At 45.7% G+C, this 18,814-nt stretch overlaps 1 protein-coding gene across 1 annotated transcript; it reads left to right on the plus strand.

Annotated features, from left to right (window-relative positions):
* The first annotated feature begins 1,687 nt into the window (after nt 1-1,687).
* LOC135515114 (uncharacterized) lies at nt 1,688-18,814 on the plus strand. Its single transcript, XM_064938937.1, has 8 exons — nt 1,688-1,813; nt 2,137-2,355; nt 3,552-3,652; nt 4,542-4,650; nt 5,559-5,621; nt 9,402-9,641; nt 18,074-18,144; nt 18,806-18,814. Exons 2-8 carry the CDS (start codon nt 2,139-2,141, stop codon nt 18,812-18,814), a joined length of 810 nt encoding a protein of 269 aa, XP_064795009.1. The 5' UTR covers nt 1,688-1,813; nt 2,137-2,138.

Raw genomic sequence — 18,814 nt, forward strand, 5'->3', positions numbered from 1 at the left:
TGGCTTTTTACTTTGTATCAAAGTTGGTGAATTAACCGTTTATTTTTTTTTAGAGCAAGTGAATGCTTAACCAGCTACTTGTGCAATGTACCTGATGTTTAGAGTTGTTTCAACCTGGGCAGTCCATGGTGTTAAAATTAATTTGCATTATTTAGATAGTTATGTCAATGCAAAGGTCACGGCACTTGATTGTCTTTTTCCTATTTGTTGTTGTTGTTGTTGTGCCCATGTTTGTCTGAACACCATTGATGAGACATGCTCTCCTTCCTCAGCCTCTCTAATGTAATGGACTGGGGTGTGACGGTGATGTGTGTATCTCAGCGCTCTGTTGTGGAACAGTGTGTCACGTCTTTGTGTGTGTACAGTAAATGCATGTGTGTCTGTGTGTAAGTCTCCTGAGGTTGGTCAGTTCAGTGAGCTGTGAAGTGGAACATTACCCAACGCAGACAGTGATTTTCTCACTCACTGAGGACTTCCCCAAGCGTCTCTCATCCCCTCTAATCCCTGACAAGGTGTTTAGGATGTTTAACCTGCTCGCTTGACCTGAACCTCCGTCTGACCTCCATGACCTTTGCCCTGAGGATGTGGTGGGATCATGTCAGTGGTGTAACATCTTCTTCAATTGACAAATATAGACATCTATTATCAGTATAGAGCCTGGAAAGTAAATACATGTAAAACTGTCTTAAACTGACTGACCTCTTAAACTTTGCTACTGACTCACAGGCATCTAAGTGTGTATGTCCACTCTCCACTCTCCACTCTCCGTCTGGGTGGCAGTATAGCTAGTTAACACTTTAATCACTGGGTTAGACCCTTGTTATCTGTAACAGTGTGTCTTTACAATGGGTTGCATTGTCATGGCTAATGAGGGGGTTAACTCCCAGCCTAACTGAAAGTGTGTCATCACAATGTGTTTCACCACGGGACTTCACCACAACTCCTTAATCAATCAGACAGCAAGACAGTTATTTTTTCCTCACCTGAAGGGGTTTACCTGACAAACAGAAACACACCCAGAGACACACGCAACACATTGTAGAGGAAGGCACATTCCCTATGATAGGGGTAGGCAACCCTGGTCCTAGAGGTCCACAGGCACGTCATGTTTTTGGGTTAACTGACCTGGAAGACCAGGTGTGTTGAATGTAGGGAATCACTGAACTGAGGAATTAGCTCGGTTGGTCAGGTGTGGTGCCGGAACATCATCCTGCAGTACCTGCATCACTCCAGGAACAGGGTTGTCTTCCCCTGATCTAGGCGGAATTCATTTCAAGTCGCTCAAAGTCTCTAAAAGTTAGTCGCTCAAAGGACACACTGTAAAAAAAGCTGTACTGTACTTAATTAACAACTAGAAAACTATCCAGATGTGATACTTTTTATGCGCTATAAAACACAATGCATTCCACAATGGCTGTGAGATGGTGGGACTGAGATTGCATTGAGAGGAGAAGCAGGGTTGACTTGCAGCGGAGCGTGATATGAGGCAGCTCCAGCCCAGCAGCTGTGTGAAATCCCCTCCCAGGGAACAGCAGCTCCACACCCTGCTCTCTGCCTGGACGGCGTGGGCCGAGGATTTGCATGGGCAGGGAGCCCACACTGTTACTGATCCCCTTTTAATTGGCCGTGACAGAGAACTTTGGAGCCGAGGACTGGGGGGGGTGGAGCCGGAGGGTTGTCAGTCATATTTGCACACACACCTCACTGATCCATACAGCAGGACTATTTCCTCTACCTCTAATCTTTTCAGAGAGGCTACCTCTGGCCTATCCCTGGTTATTCAGGGGCCCCTGTGATAACCCCCTGCACACAGGTAATCAGAGAAGGTGGTCACTCTGGTCCTGACTAATGTCTTGTTTGTTGAGTCCCTTGTAGCTCAGTTGGTAGAGCATGTCTCTTGCAACACCAGGGTTGTGGGTTCGCATCCCACAGGGGATCAGCATGAACATTTATGTACGTGCTCTGGATAAGAGTGTCTGCAAAATGTCAAGAAAGAAAATTAAATGAGGTAGTAGATGGACTGACTAATGCCATGGACTCCATTAGTCCATTTTTAATGCTTTAGTTCTGATGTGTTGGATCTGCTGTTTCACATAATGCTTCAGTTGTCCTGTATACTGTATGCCACCTCTGCAGAGATGTCCCCAGGCCTGGCTGCTCTGACAGTGGGCTGTGACTCAGGGGACCTGGGCTCCCTGTCCCGTGTGCAGCTCCTGCTTCTGGACCGGTCGGACCCTGTGGAGCCCCACTGGCTCGCTGGTCAGGACATGTACTCCCCAACAGAAGACGGAACAACAGGCCACATAGCGGCACTCCGAGCCAGAAGACCTCTTAGTCCAACGCTATATACTACAGGTATCCCTGATTTACAACTCAACACCAAACCCAGTCTGTGATTTATTTGCGTGTCAGTGAATGTGATTGGACTGACACATGTCTTTATATACACACTGTGTTTGAGACATTGTCTCAATAAGATTAGATGAAAACTCACTCCTTCGACAGTTTCTGTAACATCAGTTACAATGAGCCAGGCTATGACCTTTGATAGAAACAGCAAAACCGTTGATTTCACAACAGGTAAAATCCAGACAGAGGAGTATTCTGTAGAATAGGCTGGACAGGGGAATACCAAGCAGCGTTATGGGTGTGTGCCTGCCGTTCGTTGGCCGGCCTTGAGAGTAATGTCTTTACAGTGTGAACCGCCTCTCATCTGCTCCCAGGCATGCTGCTGCAGGCTCTTAACTGAAAGGCCATAAAGATATGGAGGCTCATTTCTGGCTTTGGCAGAGCATTTTATTGGGATATGATATGCCATATTAATAAAGATCAAACCGCTTCGCATTTACCATTAACCTGGAGACCTCAGCCCAGACACACAAAAGTATCTCGTTTAACAATGGCACAATCTGGATGTGATTGTGTCTGTGCGGCAGGCGCACATCACTCTGGGTGATGCAAGAAATGGCATAGAAAGTTGACCAAACGTCCTGTAAATTGGTGAAAGGAACGTAAGTGGTCGATGAGCAAACTGTTGGAAATAAGCACATCATATTGTAGTTTTATAGGCAAACAAAGGATGTATAACTTGTTTTCCAAGATATTGACAATACTATTGCTCAGTGTGATGATTCTCCTCTGAATTGGCAATGGCCTTGAATACAGTCGTTGAATCAAACTAAATCCTCTTGACGTATCACTGTGGCCTGCCTGGAGATGTAGACACTGCAGGGAGCTCGTCTGTCTCTCTGTCCTCCTAGGTGTGTCTCCAGAACAATGTTTTCCCATTCTGTGTTTGCACCTGGCACGCTTCTGAGAGACAGGTGCTCCTCCATGTTTTTTTCCCCACTCTTTTCATATCAGCATTTGCAGAGAGATTAGGAACCATACTTTTAACTAATACATGGCATTACTCAAACACAAAGGAAAACACGCGCGCAAGCGTGTACATCGGGCACGCTGGCACGTGCACACAAGATCTACCCAGTATGTGTCTTCAAATTGATGTGTGTGTGTGTGTCTGCATGGATGTGTGTGTGTGTTGTTGTCAGGCGTCCTGCAGCCCCTCACAGCTGGCAGCTGTGGAGACGGCAGTGTGTCTGAGAGGTGTGTCGCCACAGGCAAAGTCCAGGGACAGGGTGAGCACACAATGGTGAGTGTCTGTAGGCCCTCCCCTAAACTACCCCTCACAACAACAACCCCCCTCCCCCGTGGCTTTCATCCGTCTCCTTAAATGACTATTGCACATTGTTGTTTAAACACAGACTATACAAACACACAGACACTGACTGAGACAAAGACCTCTATTTACAGTATAAACCTGAACTGGCGTGAATTTGTAACTGCCATCCAGGATCAAGCAGCCAAATTGTTGTTGATAATTGAAACACACTATAACAATAGTGAGAGAAGCGTGCAGTGCAGCAGGTGTGTAGTTAATCAGTCACAGGCCACCGGAGGGAGAGGCTGGTGACTGTACCACTGAAAGAGCAGACAGCCTATTTACACCACGCTCCACTCAGCCCACTGCTCTATCCAAAGGGAGTCCACTCACTGACACTTAGATGAGGCTCTATACAGGGGGGACTCTTTTGGAGGATGTGCCGCTGGTGGGATGGATCAGACAGGGTCAGGGGTGAGGGGTCAGGGGGTAAACGCAGCGCTGCGAGTGCCGGGGTGCAGTGGAATGGATACAGGTGCTCCACGCGATAGTCTATTCATCTCCTCTTTATGATGGAGGAGAGAGCTTCCTCTGCTCTCTGAAAGGCTCAATGTGTCTTATAAGCCCCCTGTGATTATGTCTAACCACAATGAAGCGTTCTGAGTACACGGGGCATGATTCACGTTAGGCTATTTGCATACTGGACCACTACTACACCACAGGGTTAGAGTCTAGTGTGCTGGTACGGGATTGGCACGCATTATGTGGTTATAATGTGTTTTTTTTGTAATGGTCATGCCTGATTGGTCAATGTGGTTTGAACACAGGTCAGACTGAATAATGTGATCATCGTGTCGCGGTTTTATGCTTGTGTTTTCAGCAGTCCCACACCGAGGATGGTTCCAGGTCACCATCGTCATGGATCAGTGATTCCAGTCCGCCAGGCACCATATCTGGGTCCACCAGTTCCCCATGCGAGTCCTGCTGTGGTACTGCATCGTATAACTCCTATCACATCCACACTGAAGGAACATGATCTCTTAACAACCTTATTGATTTGATTTCCTAATCCTTGTACTTCAGCTTGCTCTGCATATTATGCATTCGACCCTTCTCTCTGAAACGAAGCATTCAGCTCAGGAAACCCTTAACAGCTATCTTTAATCAGTCAATACCTACAAGAGGCTGTCCTTAACATGAGGGTTTGGTCTCCGTAAAAGCCCCCTCTGTCCATACTAGAGCGGGTCATATTCAAAGCCATTGTGTTCTTACTGTCACCGCTGTGTTTGGCCGTGTTTCTCTGCGTCCGGTACATTTAAGCCTGATAATCCTCCGTAGAGCCGGCTGGCGAGCAGAGTGGTCCTCTCCTGTGTGGCCGTCTTGTGTACACTGATGAATAATGGGTTCAAAGGCAGAGCAAGTACTGTAGGACCAGAAACCCAGAGAAAACAGGCTTCACAGGAAGGGAAGAGAAAGGAAGGGTCAATTGGGTTTGACTTACCCAAACTTTCTCCCCATTCAATTTCTCCTTTTCCCTCTTCCCTCTCATCACTTTCTCCTCTATTTCACCACACCTGTGATCATGCCATGTGTTTTAACGCTGAGTGACTCTCCTGTATCACTGTGTTATGTTGGCCCTAATGGCCCGTGGCTCGCTGTGTTGCGGCTCAGTGGCAGCACCATTATAAACCCAGTTGTTGTACCTGTGATTCAACGGCCGTGCATGAAGGCCACCGTACTTAGCCATTAACTATGACCAAGACCACAGTAACATGTAACATGTCCTCTTGGATCCACTGCTTGTTGTCTGATGTCAGGACACCATGACTGGCGGGTTACACTCACTGGTCAGATACCAGGAGCTGTGTCACATGACTACATCTATGTTAACTTACAGATGGGGAGGAGTCCGAGGGAAGTGACCAAACCAGCCAGGCCCTTACCACCTTAAATGACAGGGGTGAGTGACATTTTAGTGAGATGTCTTAATGTGGGATAGTAAAGTTTTATTATTATTATTTATTTATTTATTTATTTATTATTATTATTTATTATTATTATTTATTATTATTACCTCTATTTTACATGCCTGCAATACATGCCTGCCTGCAATGCAACACTCATAATGCTCATTGGACATAAGACAGACGTTTGTTGTGGTGGAGACCTAAACATCCCGAAACCCCAAAACACGGTCTTATTTTCTGTAGCTCTGCGAGAACAAACTTGTCACATAAAAAACAAGATGTCATCCCAGGTATCCTTGGTGATGGTTTGTGTGTTCGTGCACAATGACCTCTGGGAGTCCAAAGACATGGTCAGAGCCCAGGAGAGGGTCATGGGGAGGGCGCTGAGGGGTCAGCCCCGGGTTCAGCGAGCCTTTGAGAGGTGCCCAGTGTGTGGGATGGCTTTGTGTGGCCATAGGTTAGGTGAAATTGGGTTTCCAAGCGGAGGAACGGCGCAGTTAAAACTCTCAATAGAGCTCCCTAAGTAGTCCATAGAGTGAAACTGTTAGGGCTCAATGTGACACTATGGGGACAGCATTGTAGGGTGACAGCATGGCGTTCCAGTATGAATTTACGAATCCAATGGACTTCGACCTAAAAGTATGTATCCAAATAAAGAATATACGATAAATGTGAAATACAGACCCTGTTGTCGTAGTTATCAGTTATTTGTTACAACAGGTTTATAGCTTTATAATGTGGCTTGTTCCAAACAATGTCCACCTGTGCATGAACCAATAGGCAGATTACAGGCCTATGTCACTTAGGCCAAGGACTTACCCAGTCAGAAACATCATGCAATAAGATAAGTCAGTAAGCTATGTGGTCTGTCCCCAGTGAGCACTCTGATAAGGTCTTTGTCCCTCTCTCTGTCATAACTAATTCATAGGTACAAATGCATGACTGTTTCAATTCTGCCCGGTCACTCCTGTGTTTACCCCAGAGTTTAGCATTCAGCTGTAACTGAAGACGTTAGTGCCCTAAGTGAATATCGTTATGAGCCGGGGCCACAAAAAGGACTAATCTGGACTGACCCTGGTAGATTGTTCCGGAAGGCTTCGGGGAGCCACTAGCTGGACAGATTAGGGCCGGTGAAAGAGAAGGGAAAGACACTGGAGTAGAGATTAGTCGTGTTCCTCCACCCCCCCCCCCCCCCAGAGGACCACACACTGACAATGTAGCTGTGTCACCATTGTCTCTAAACCACTGTCACTGTGGGCTCAGAGGCCATTGTCTCCTCCAAAATCCACCATCGTTTTCTCTCCCTCCTTGCCCTTTTTCAAACCTGGATTCATCCAGGCCCTTTGATTGGCACTTGTCAGCGGCTGATGGAGAGGATGACGTGTTGGAAAACGAACCGGCCAATAAAGGAGACCTGAAAAGGCCAATCCCTCCCCATGAATAATAATCTGGACGGATTTGCCTTTTTCCTCCGCCCCTCCCTTTATTCCAGCCTTTCTTCTGGACAGATAGAGGAGTCGAGGCTCTGGGTGGCATCGGTGAATGGCACTGATTGTCTCACTGACGCTCATCCCTTTATTCCAGCCTTTCTTCTGGACAGATAGAGGAGTCGAGGCTCTGGGTGGCATCGGTGAATGGCACTGATTGTCTCACTGACGCTCATCCCATCCAGCCTTTTTTCTCAAAGGCTCTGGGTGGCACACAAAGAAAAAGACACAAAGAAAAAGATACAAGTCCAACCTTCCTGCCTCTTCCTGGTGCACTGGATGTTGGGGTGTTTCTGTGTGGAGGAGCAGTCGATGTGTGTATTTTTGTGTTCAGGGGCAGAGCTGGCCAGAGGGGGGGGGGGTGTGTGATTTTGTTTTGTCTTCATTGGCCTTTTAAGATCAGGGAGGGGATTTGACTTAGCTACACACGGCCAAATCCAGCTATCTGCCACGATTCAGATGGCTCTGTTGGTATGGTAACCTGGTCTGTGTGTTTTAGATGGTTTCTAAGCAGGCCACTGTCCTGTTTCCAGCTTTAACTGACCAGCAATCACTCCCCAGCATTCACGGATTAGGCCATGTTAGAACAGGAGCTTTCAGAAAGGAAGGTACCAAATTATTCATGAAGCTTTTACTTTGTATCAAGCATGTCTCAGAGTCGCTATGTTTAAAATGACCAGTCTAGTTGGTCTTGTCCAATAATGAACATAAATATATTATGAAATGTTTTCATGTAAGATGTTAAAGCGCTTGCACAAATGCATCATTTCAGATAGCAATTGAACTAACATTTTGTCACCGTTCCTTATAATTTCATGGTGTATAGGCATGCATTCTATTCAGTATGATATCATTTGTATTATCCATCTCCTTGGTCCTTCCAATTTTGTTTAAATAAATAATCTAAACATGATTGATGTTGCACACAAATAAAATGTTGTGTCGGTAGACAGTATTTTACTGCCCAAAAGCCTTTGTTATTGAGAATGGTGCCCGACACAGAAACTGAAGTAGAGATGTGATTGTGTTCACTGTGGTGGAAGACGGATTGTCAAATGAGACATGACTATATCCATCTGAGCTGCTGACCTCTGACCTTTCAGCACGATATATGATATATGATGACAGCCTGTGACGTTTTTGATGAAAGATAGATTTGAACCCTATCACTCTGTTGGTCAAGCTTTCTCCTGATTGTAATATCTAACTAACACTACCCTAATACTGAAATGCCTGAAACTCATTTGTTTTATGTGGTAACACAAGTAACACTTATGGTAAAGAATGACTACTATAGTTTTTTAATCACAATCCAAGCCTCGATGTACCTTGAGTCTTCATTGATGACACTCGTTGTCCCTGCGCTTCCAGGCCAGGAAGTGCATTATTCTGACATTTCATTGGCAGATAATGGGACTCCTAATTGGGGGCCAGTGCCAAATCGACTGAGTGGTTAAGTTTCCCGAAGGGAGTGTCCCTCTTTCAGTTAGGATGTGTAAAGAACAGAGGAGTGGAGATGTGATGTGACTGGGATGTTTAGGGAGGACAAAGAGGTGAACGTGTGTTTGTGGGGGGGGGTTGCAAGGTTATTTCTTAAGTAGCAAGATAGATGTACTCAAATGCAGAACACCTAGCATGTTGACTTTCAAAGTGCTTTGTGGAATTCTACTAGGCACACAACAGTAATATTAAACTAAGTGGGTCAGCATCATGAAAATACAATAACCAGTGAATGAGCACCAGAAACAAGAAGGTCCCAAACCATAACCATAACCACCTATATTTTAGCCCAAACAACTACCTCTTTCCCTACTGTATTTAATTAATTTATTTTGCTCCTTTGCACCCCATTATTTTTATTTCTACTTTGCACATTCTTCCATTGCAAATCTACCATTCCAGTGTTTTACTTGCTATATTGTATTTACTTTGCCACCATGGCCTTTTTTTGCCTTTACCTCCCTTATCTCACCTCATTTGCTCACATTGTATATAGACTTGTTTATACTGTATTATTGACTGTATGTTTGTTTTACTCCATGTGTAACTCTGTGTCGTTGTATGTGTCGAACTGCTTTGCTTTATCTTGGCCAGGTCGCAATTGTAAATGAGAACTTGTTCTCAACTTGCCTACCTGGTTAAATAAAGGGGAAATAAAAAATAAAAAGCAGTGTTAGTTCTCATTATGGGGATATGAATGCAATATGATGACCTCTCAGACTCAGATGGGCTTTGAAATCTGCCCAATGCCATGATATTATTCTCCATCTCTGTGTCCCCATCCAGGCCCCAGCCCAGACCAGGGGGTTCCAGTGAAGGAGGAGCCTGGTTGCCCTGATCGGGGGGAGCGAGGCTGGGCTTCCATAGGGGCCAGGAGAAGGCCCGGGAGGCTGGAGCGCAGGATGAGGGAGAAGGAGCGAAAAAGGGAGGAGAGAAAGACAAAGGTGCTAAACATCTACTCCAGACTCCAGGACAGCGGGCCCCTCCAGCCCAGCCACAACAGGGGCCGCTCCAGGTTTGAGGACTGTGAGTGTATCAGTGTATCCATCCACCCTCACACATTTAAAACCCAAACTGCCAACCGACACACATTGATCTGCCCACTGCCTCTTACCATAAGGGAGCATGTTAGCAAAACACAAACGCATCTACGCTCAACACTGCGGCCTCTCAACTTTTAAAAATAATTTTTCTCCCCAACACAATTTTCCTTTAGTCCAGAGCACAGCAGTTGATTTCACCATTTCAATTAGCTGCTTTGTAAACAGGAGTTTACTCTGAAATTCTTCAGTTTCTCCCAAATGTCCAATTTCTGTCATGCCTCCCATTGTCACTGCGCCGAGCCTGGCAAGTCCCACAATGAGCCTGTACACCTCGGGTCAAGGTTAAGGGGGTGGGGCCCCCAGACTGGTCCCTAGGTCAGGGTTTCTCCTGTGCGCACAGCCACAGTCTGATTGGACAGGTCTGTTCAGCCAGTAATAAACCGAGAGGAAGAACCCTGCAGCTGTCCTTCCACACAACAAAAGGAAGGTTTTTACCAATGGTGAGCTTTTGTGTTTGTGTGTGGTGGGGAGAGGGAACTGTTTCTCTTTCATAAGTGTGCATTGGCTTAAACTATTTCTCAGATCTCAGCTCATTTGATATTTTTAGCAGTCGTGTTCAGGCATCATGTTATGTCTGCTGGTGTTACTTTCTGTTTGTCTTTGTGGGTTTGTGTGACAATGAGTGTCAGTATGTATGTGTTTGCACGTGTGTGCAGGCTGCTGCCCCTCGCTCAGACACGTGGAAACGTGTCCCCTCATTAGGGGCTGAAAGGCACTAATTGGCCTTAATTGGCACCCTTTCGTCTGGCACTGACCACTGGCCAAAGCACTCCCAGAGAGACGCCTCTCAACGCACCCCTCCCTCGTTCCATTCTTCCTCTATGCACTTTTCTCCCACTTTCTTCTTTTACTTCCCCATTCATCCTTCCATCCATCCATCCATCCATCCATCCATCCATCCATCCTTCCTACCCCTAGACATTCACTTTCTCTAGTGCCTCTGTTTGTGCCACACTCCCTGTTTCCCATCAAAAGTACATATCTGTGTTATCACAGTAGTAGAGACACCGTAGATTGTATACAGTAAGTATAAGCAATAGCGGAGTGATGATTGTTTTCATACAGATAAGAGCGGGGTCAGGTCTGAACCTCACTGTTTTCCTAGTAGGCTTGGAAAATACAATGCCTGTGTTGACTGAGTGCATGATTGTTTTGGATAGATACGCAAGAGGGATGACTGTAAGTGCATGCAGGGAGACTGGTGTCCACTCGGAGCTCCATTGTGTGCTGTTGTCCCATGGAGTGCTACTCAGTAGCTGTACCTGTGCTGCTGGCAACAGTGACTCACTCTGCCAGGGTCTCTGATGAATGTCAGTGTTGATGGGGAACACCTGGCGGCCCCGTGACTGCACCGCCTCAGCCCAGCCCCCCGGACGCCACTCAGCCTCCCATCTATTAGTGTTCTATTCAGTTAGGTGGGGAATCCACTGCAGTCGTTTGCTCGGTTGTTTTCACCACAATGAATAGCTTCTCAATTAATGAGCAAGGGAGACCAATCACTTAGAAAAGAGGGGGTGTGTGTATGTGTGTGTGTGTCTGCACGCATGCGCCTATGTCTGTGTGTATATGTATGTATCTGTGTGTGTGTGTCGGTGTGTGTGTGTGTGCCCGTGCGCTAGGGTACAGTGCCTTTATGTAACGGCTGTTTGCTCAGCCTTTGATCTAGAATACCTCTGTGTATTTACCATTACCGCCAAATGACTGGACAAACAAACAGCCAGCCTATTGATGAGCAGCAGCGTGGAATATGCACGTTAGCTGCCGCTGTTTTCAAAGAGCGCAGAGAAGGAGAGAGGCAGAGAGCGGCAATGTGAATCTGTCAAAGAGTCTATTATATGGTGTCTGAACAGAGAGGGCCCTCCACAATGGCTTTATTAATGGCATAATGTCAAGGAGAGGCTGGGCAATAATAACACAGAATTTGGCTTTGTCAGCTTATCAGTACAGATCAGTTATAGCAGATGATTAGAGGCTTTGAGGACTTATCCTTGTGGATCTGTGTGTGTGCGTGTGTAGCAGCGCTAGGTGATTGGACTTAGGTGTGTGTGTGTGTGTGTGTGTGTGTGTGTGTGTGTGTGTGTGTGTGTGTGTGTGTGTGTGTGTGTGTGTGTGTGTGTGTGTGTGTGTGTAGCAGCACTAGGTGATTGGACTTAGGGTGTGTGTGTGTGTGTGTGTGTGTGTGTGTGTGTGTGTGTGTGTGTGTGTGTGTGTGTGTGTGTGTGTGTGTGTGTGTGTGTGTGTGTGTGTGTGTGTGTGTGTGTGTGTGTGTGTGTGTGTGTGTGTGTAGCAGCACTAGGTGATTGGACTTAGGCGTGTGTGTGTGTGTGTGTGTGTGTGTGTGTGTGTGTGTGTGTGTGTGTGTGTGTGTGTGTGTGTGTGTGTGTGTGTGTGTGTGTGTGTGTGTGTGTGTGTGTGTGTGTGTGTGCGAGCTGTGGTTTGTGGTGAGGTGGGTGGCGTGCTGCCAGGGTCGGGAGTGTGGCGCTGCGTGTGTCTTTGTTTGTTTTCCTGACACAGACTTTTCCCCCTCATCCTTTTGGGGAAAGTGAAGGGGCGGAGCCACAGGTCCATGGAGCAATAATGAGGCCTGTTGCCAAATTCACCATGCTCAAAGAGACTGGAGCACACTGCCAAATTCTCCTCCGACTCAAAAGAGATGTTGAATAATATTTGGACGCGTTATTAAAGAATCACGAAATGTTGATTCACTATCCTGTAAATATGGTTCTAAGTTTATTCATTTATTTTTTTAACCCTTTTTCTCCCCAATTTCGTGGTATCCAATTGTTGTTGTAGCTACTATCTTGTCTCATCGCTACAACTCCCGTACGGGCTTGGGAGAGACGAAGGTTGAAAGTCATGCGTCCTCCGATACACAACCCAACCAGCCGCACTGCTTCTTAACACAGAGCACATCCAACCCGGAAGCCAGCCGCACCAATGTGCCGGAGGAAACACCGTGTACCTGGCAACCTTGGTTAGCACGCACTGCGCCCGTCCCGCCACAAGAGTCGCTGGTGCGCGATGAGACAAGGACATCCCTACCAACCAAGCCCTCCCTAACCCGGACGACACTAGGCCAATTGTGCGTCGCCCCACGGACCTCCCGGTCGCGGACGGTTATGAGGTTCTAAGTTTGTTTCATGGAAAACGATAACATAATGTAATCGTCATTGATGAATTGGCTAGTCTGGCCATGAATCCTTAGCGACTACTGTTCCAATACTAGAGGAAATGTACAGTATGTTTAAGTCATGTCCGAACCCCTGTCTAACAGTTGCGTGTGGATATGGACATTGTCTTAGACACACACTCTCTGTGAATGAGTTTCAACATTGAGTGGAGCTCAGGAATTAAAGGACGGATTATTTCCTCCTGCACCTCCTACTGGCCTACTGAAGCTCTCAACTTCCTGCTTGTATAATGATGTTACTGTTACATTTAGTCTTCATATAAACCTCATTGGTTGCTCCATTGTGTAATTAATACACTTAAATATACTCTAGAATCATATCATGGAACCATCTAGACCAGTTTGATTGAATTAATGTCAGTGACTGGATGATTTTTTTATCATACAACATGTCAAACTACTCAAACTATACTGAAGCTTTGATTTATTTTAAGAATGTAGGACTAGCACTCATGTCATGTTTTGACGCTACAGAATTAAAAGATCATAGCACTTAAAGAGCTTAAAACCCAACGTATCCCCAAATGTTCCCACGTAGTCTGCCTGTTGTGTTACCGTCACAGTGGACAACGTTTGAGTCTAGCCAACGCCATGGAAAATCCATGCTCATTACATGAATGTAATTACTCTAAATACAGGTTTTTAATCAGACACTGTGCGGGTTAGGTGGGGCTCTGACGTTCTCCCGCTGGAAAAACGGGGTCATTTCTCCTCTAGCACTGAATGTGACCTTTGTTTGGGGAATTATGGACACTTTATACATGTGATGATGAGCAGAAACAAAGGTCTGGGATTAAGTGGGGAAGAGAGGGAGTGAAATAAACAAGAGGACAACACGTGATATAACACAATAGAACCACAGTCCCGACTCTGTTTATATATTTCTGACTATAATGTACGGTATTGAGAGTTTGTTGTTGCAGTCATTCAGTTATTCCCACTTAACCTAGATTTCGATCAGAAATAACGGTTATATGCAAACTACTTTCTCACTTTGAATGAGGATCATTTCGTTCAGGTTGTGACTCTGTGAGAAAGTATTAAACAGGCGTTCATGAATGCCTGCACGGCGTCAGATCAGCAATCAGGCCGTTTGTCATCTGTCAGCTGGAGACATTGACAGTGATGTCCAAGTGTGTGTTAAATGAGATGTGACTGGTGACTTTTCGCCGCCTGCGGACCGACGTCTTTGTGGTGACTGAAGAAACTGAACAAAAAGAAGCAAAACAAACGGCAGAAAAAGTGAACCTCCTTGCTCATCATCATCATCACGGCCCCATTGTTCCTCCCTCAATCGCTACTGAATCGCCTCACTCTCGTTACAGATTACAGCTTCAGCGGAGTGACTCTCCCCTTTCTCTCGCCTTTCTGTGCCACGGTCCTTCTCTTGATTAACATTTTCTGCTAGGCTTCACACCAAAGGCATAACCTGTGTGCTTTAAAGGCCATCTGAAAAAAAAGTCATCATGCGCTGGAGTGGAATCAGATAAGGCTATCTGGCAGGAGGTTTTAGTGCCTGGGCTTTGTCCCGCTCCTCCACCCGCCTTCGCTTCCTCCCTCAATCTCTCACCTCACTGCACCTTTTGTCCGGCTGATTTCCCGACGGAGTGGCCCCCTCAGTCGCAGACCCCCTGATCTCCCTCCAGCACGGACTGCTGTGTGTGTGTGTGTGTGTGTGTGTGTGTGTGTGTGTGTGTGTGTGTGTGTGTGTGTGTGTGTGTGTGTGTGTGTGTGTGTGTGTGTGTGTGTGTGTGTGTGTGTGTGTGTGTGTGTGTGTGTGTGTGTGTGTGTAAAAGTGAGTGCCTGTGGGCACACATCAGGCCTGGGAGGTGCAATTCAGAGGCCCAGGAAAGAGAAGCAGGCCTGGGATAGAGAAAGAGAGAGAGCGTGGTAGAAATGGACTGGAGCACTACCTACCAGGGACAGGACTGATGGGACCTGCCTCAGCCCGCCATCATGCTAAAGAGATGAGACAGGGGATCCATTTACTCTGTTACAGGAGCTGTCAATTCACTTCATTGGACTGATCAGTGCACTGATCCAGGCAGTGGTGTGTGTGTGTGTCTATTGAAGAGGGTTAGATTGGGGTCTGGGGGCTAGCTAATACCCATACCAGACGCTGCTCGGGGACCAAACATGTGACTCGTGGGTCTCAGCGAAAGCCCCTTCTCGTCACAGATATTTGCAAACAGATGTACACAGCTCCTCCGCAGGTTTTGATCAATCAAGCTTTAACAAGTCAAGTTGTCTGGATGCGAATGTAACAATTTGCATGTGAAAGGCGGAGGCTGCGGAAGGCCTGGTTTTGATTAGGCCTAAGCAGATAAATGGCAGATTGAAACGGCCCCCTGCAACCGGGGAGAAACCCAGAGGTCCAGGGGTTTAAGTCAGACTGATATAAACTCTGTTTCTGCTACTTTCTTCTGCTACCCAATGAATAGATCCATTATTCAGTGGACTCTTTCTCATCTCTACTGAATTGAAGTGGAAGCAGCTTAAAGAGCTCTCCCCTTCTCTCCGCTTCTCTTCTCTCCCCTTCTCTCCCCTTCTCTTCTCTCCCCTTCTCTCCCCTTCTCTTCTCTCCCCTTCTCTCCCCTTCTCTTCTCTCCCCTTCTCTCCCCTTCTCTTCTCTCCCCTTCTCTCCGCTTCTCTTCTCTCCGCTTCTCTTCTCTCCCCTTCTCTTCTCTCCCCTTCTCTCCCCTACTCTCCCCTTCTCTTCTCTCCCCTTATCTCCGCTTCTCTTCTCTCCCCTTCTCTCCGCTTCTCTTCTCTCCAATTCTCTCCCCTTCTCTTCTCTCCCCTTCTCTCCCCTTGTCTTCTCTCCCCTTCTCGACCCTTTCTCCTTTCTGCTGCTTTCTCTTCTCCTCCTCCAGATTTGCTTTCTGAAATTGACGTGGATGTGTGATTAGCCATTAAAGCAAACGAGCTGTAGTCCCTTCAGTTGCTATCTGAAATGTTGACCACTGTAGACTTGTGGCATCCTCAACATCTGTATATATACAGTTGAAGTCGGAAGTTTACATACACCTTAGCCAAAAACATTTAAATTCAGTTTTTTCACATATCCTGACATTTAATCCTTGTAAAACTTCCCTGTCTTAGTTCAGTGAGGATCACCACTTTATTTGAAGAATGTGAAGTGTCAGAATAATAGTAGAGAGAATGATTTATTTCAGCTTTTATTTCTTTCATCACATTCCCAGTGAGTCAGAAGTTTACATACACTGAATTAGTATTTGGTAGCATTACCTTTAAATTGTTTAACTTGGGTCAAACGTTTCAGGTAGCCTTCCACAAGCTTCCCACAATAAGTTGGGTGAATTTTGGCCCATTCCTCCTGACAGAGCTGGTGTAACTCAATCAGGTTTATAGGCTTCCTTGCTCGCATACGCTTTTTTAGTTCTGCCCACACATTTTCTATAGGATTGAGGTCAGGGCTTTGTGATGGCCACTCCAATACCTTGACTTTGTTGTCCTTAAGCCATTTTGCCACAACTTTGGAAGTATGCTTGGGGTCATTGTCCATTTGGAAGACCCATTTGCAACCAATATTTAACTTCCTGACTGATGTCTTGAGATGTTGCTTCAATATGACCACATTGTTGTCCTTCCTCAAGAAGCCATCTATTTTGTGAAGTGCACCAGCCCCTCCTGCAGAAAAGCATCCCCACAACATGATGCTGCCACCCCCGTGCTTCACGGTTGGGATGGTGTTCTTCGGGCTTGCAAGCCTACCCCTTTTTCCTCCAAACATAACGATGGTCATTATAGCCAAACTTTTCTATTTTTGTTTCATCAGTCCAGATGACATTTCTCCAAAAAGTACGATCTTTGTCCCCATGTGCAGTTGCAAATCATAGTCGGTTTTGGAGCAGTAGCTTCTTCCTTGCTGAGCGGCCTTTCAGGTTATGTTGATATAGGACTCATTTTACTGTGGATATCAATACTTTTATACCTGTTTCCTCCAGCATCTTCACAAGGTCCTTTGCTGTTGTTCTGGGATTGATTTTCACTTTTCGCACCAAAGTCAATTAATCTCTAGGAGACAAAACGCGTCTCCTTCCTGAGCGGTGTGACGGCTGTGTGGTCCCATGGTGTTTATACTTGCGTACTATTGTTTGTACAGATGAACGTGGTACCTTCAGGCATTTGGAAATTGGACAAACCAGACTTGTGGAAATCTACACATTTTTTTCGAAGGTCTTTCGATTTTCCCATGAGGCACTGAGTTTGAAGGTAGGCATTGAAATACATCCACAGATACACCTCCAATTGACTCAGATTATGTCAGTTAGCCTATCAGAAGCTTCTAAAGCCATGACATGATTTTCTGGAATTTTCCAAGCTGTTTAAAGGCACAGTCAACTTAGTGTATGCAAACTTCTGACCCACTGGAATTGTGATACAGTGAAATAATTTGTCTTTAAACAATTGTTGGAAAAATTACTTGTGTCATGCACAAAGTAGATGTCCTAACCGACTTGCCAAAATTATAGTTTGTTAACAAGAAACAATGACTCCAACCTCAGTGTATGTAAACTTCTGACATCAACTGTACATAATTTCTAAAATGTGTCCTACGTGCTCAAATCCTTTTACTTGTATTAAACGTTTCCCCTAAAGTGGGTTATGATGCCTGTTTCTCTTAGTCAATCAATACATTGACCTCAGCTGATCCCAGGTCTGTAAAAACTACACACAGGAAGACCCCAGCAGCCAAGTGCCACAAGAGGCCCCTGAGTGTGCTGCCTGCCTGGCTGGGAACCCCAGTGAACACACTGGTCCTTATTGCCCCCCACCACCACCACCATCAGAGGGATGCTGCTGGCCTTCCCATTGATAAAGACCAGACTCTCACACACGCACAGAAACATACACACTCCTGAATCCTGGCATACTGTATATCTAGATATTATTAGAAAACGTTCAAAAATCTCACAGATGTCTTGTGATTAGTATGAAATAAGATATAAACCTAGTTTGAGATAACATTAAGTTTATATTTCAGCTTAGTGATGTGTGAGGATTTGTAAGCAGTGGATTTGAATTGAACACTATAGCAGAGGGTTGTGTGTGGCTTCTCTTCCCGCTAGAGAGCCTGTTAAACACAGAGGTTTGTATTTACTCTCTTCTTCTCTCTTCTTCTCTTCCTTTCTTTCTTGCAGTCGACTTCTTGGCAAAGTATTGCATTTTCAGCCAGGAGAAGCTGGCAGAATACAAAAGGGCTTTTGAAGCAGTAAGTGAAAGGGGATTTAAACCCTCTCTGTTCACACTATGCCTCAGATACACTCCCTCTTTCTTCCTTGTTTTCTCTCTCTCTTTCTATAGTTTTTACTCTCTCTCTCTCCATTTCACTATTCCTGTCTCTCTCTCTCTCTAGTTCTTACTCTCTCTCTCCATTTCACTATTCCTGTCTCTCTCTTTCTCTAGTTCTCTCTCTCTCTCTCTCCATTTCACTATTCCTGTCTCTCTCTTTCTCTAGTTCTCTCTCTCTCTCTCCATTTCACTATTCCTGTCTCTTTCTCTAGTTCTTACTCTCTCTCTTCATTTCACTAGTTCTTAGTTCTTACTCTCTCTCTCTCAATTTCACTATTCCTGTCTCTCTCTTTCTCTAGTTCTTACTCTCTCTCTCTCTCTCCATTTCACCATTCCTGTCTCTCTCTTTCTCTAGTTCTTACTCTCTCTCTCTCTCCATTTCACTATTCCTGTCTCTCTCTTTCTCTAGTTCTTACTCTCTCTCTCTCTCCATTTCACTATTCCTGTCTCTCTCTTTCTGTAGTTCTTACTCTCTGTCTCTCCATTTCACTATTCCTGTCTCTATTGTTTCAAACTTTGCTTACATGATGATGTTGTTGTTGTTGATGATAATGTTGATGATGATCCCTTCAGGTTGACAGCGATGCTGA

The sequence above is a fragment of the Oncorhynchus masou genome, chromosome 26 (assembly GCF_036934945.1).
Source record: "Oncorhynchus masou masou isolate Uvic2021 chromosome 26, UVic_Omas_1.1, whole genome shotgun sequence".
NCBI classification, from domain to species: Eukaryota; Metazoa; Chordata; class Actinopteri; order Salmoniformes; family Salmonidae; genus Oncorhynchus; species Oncorhynchus masou.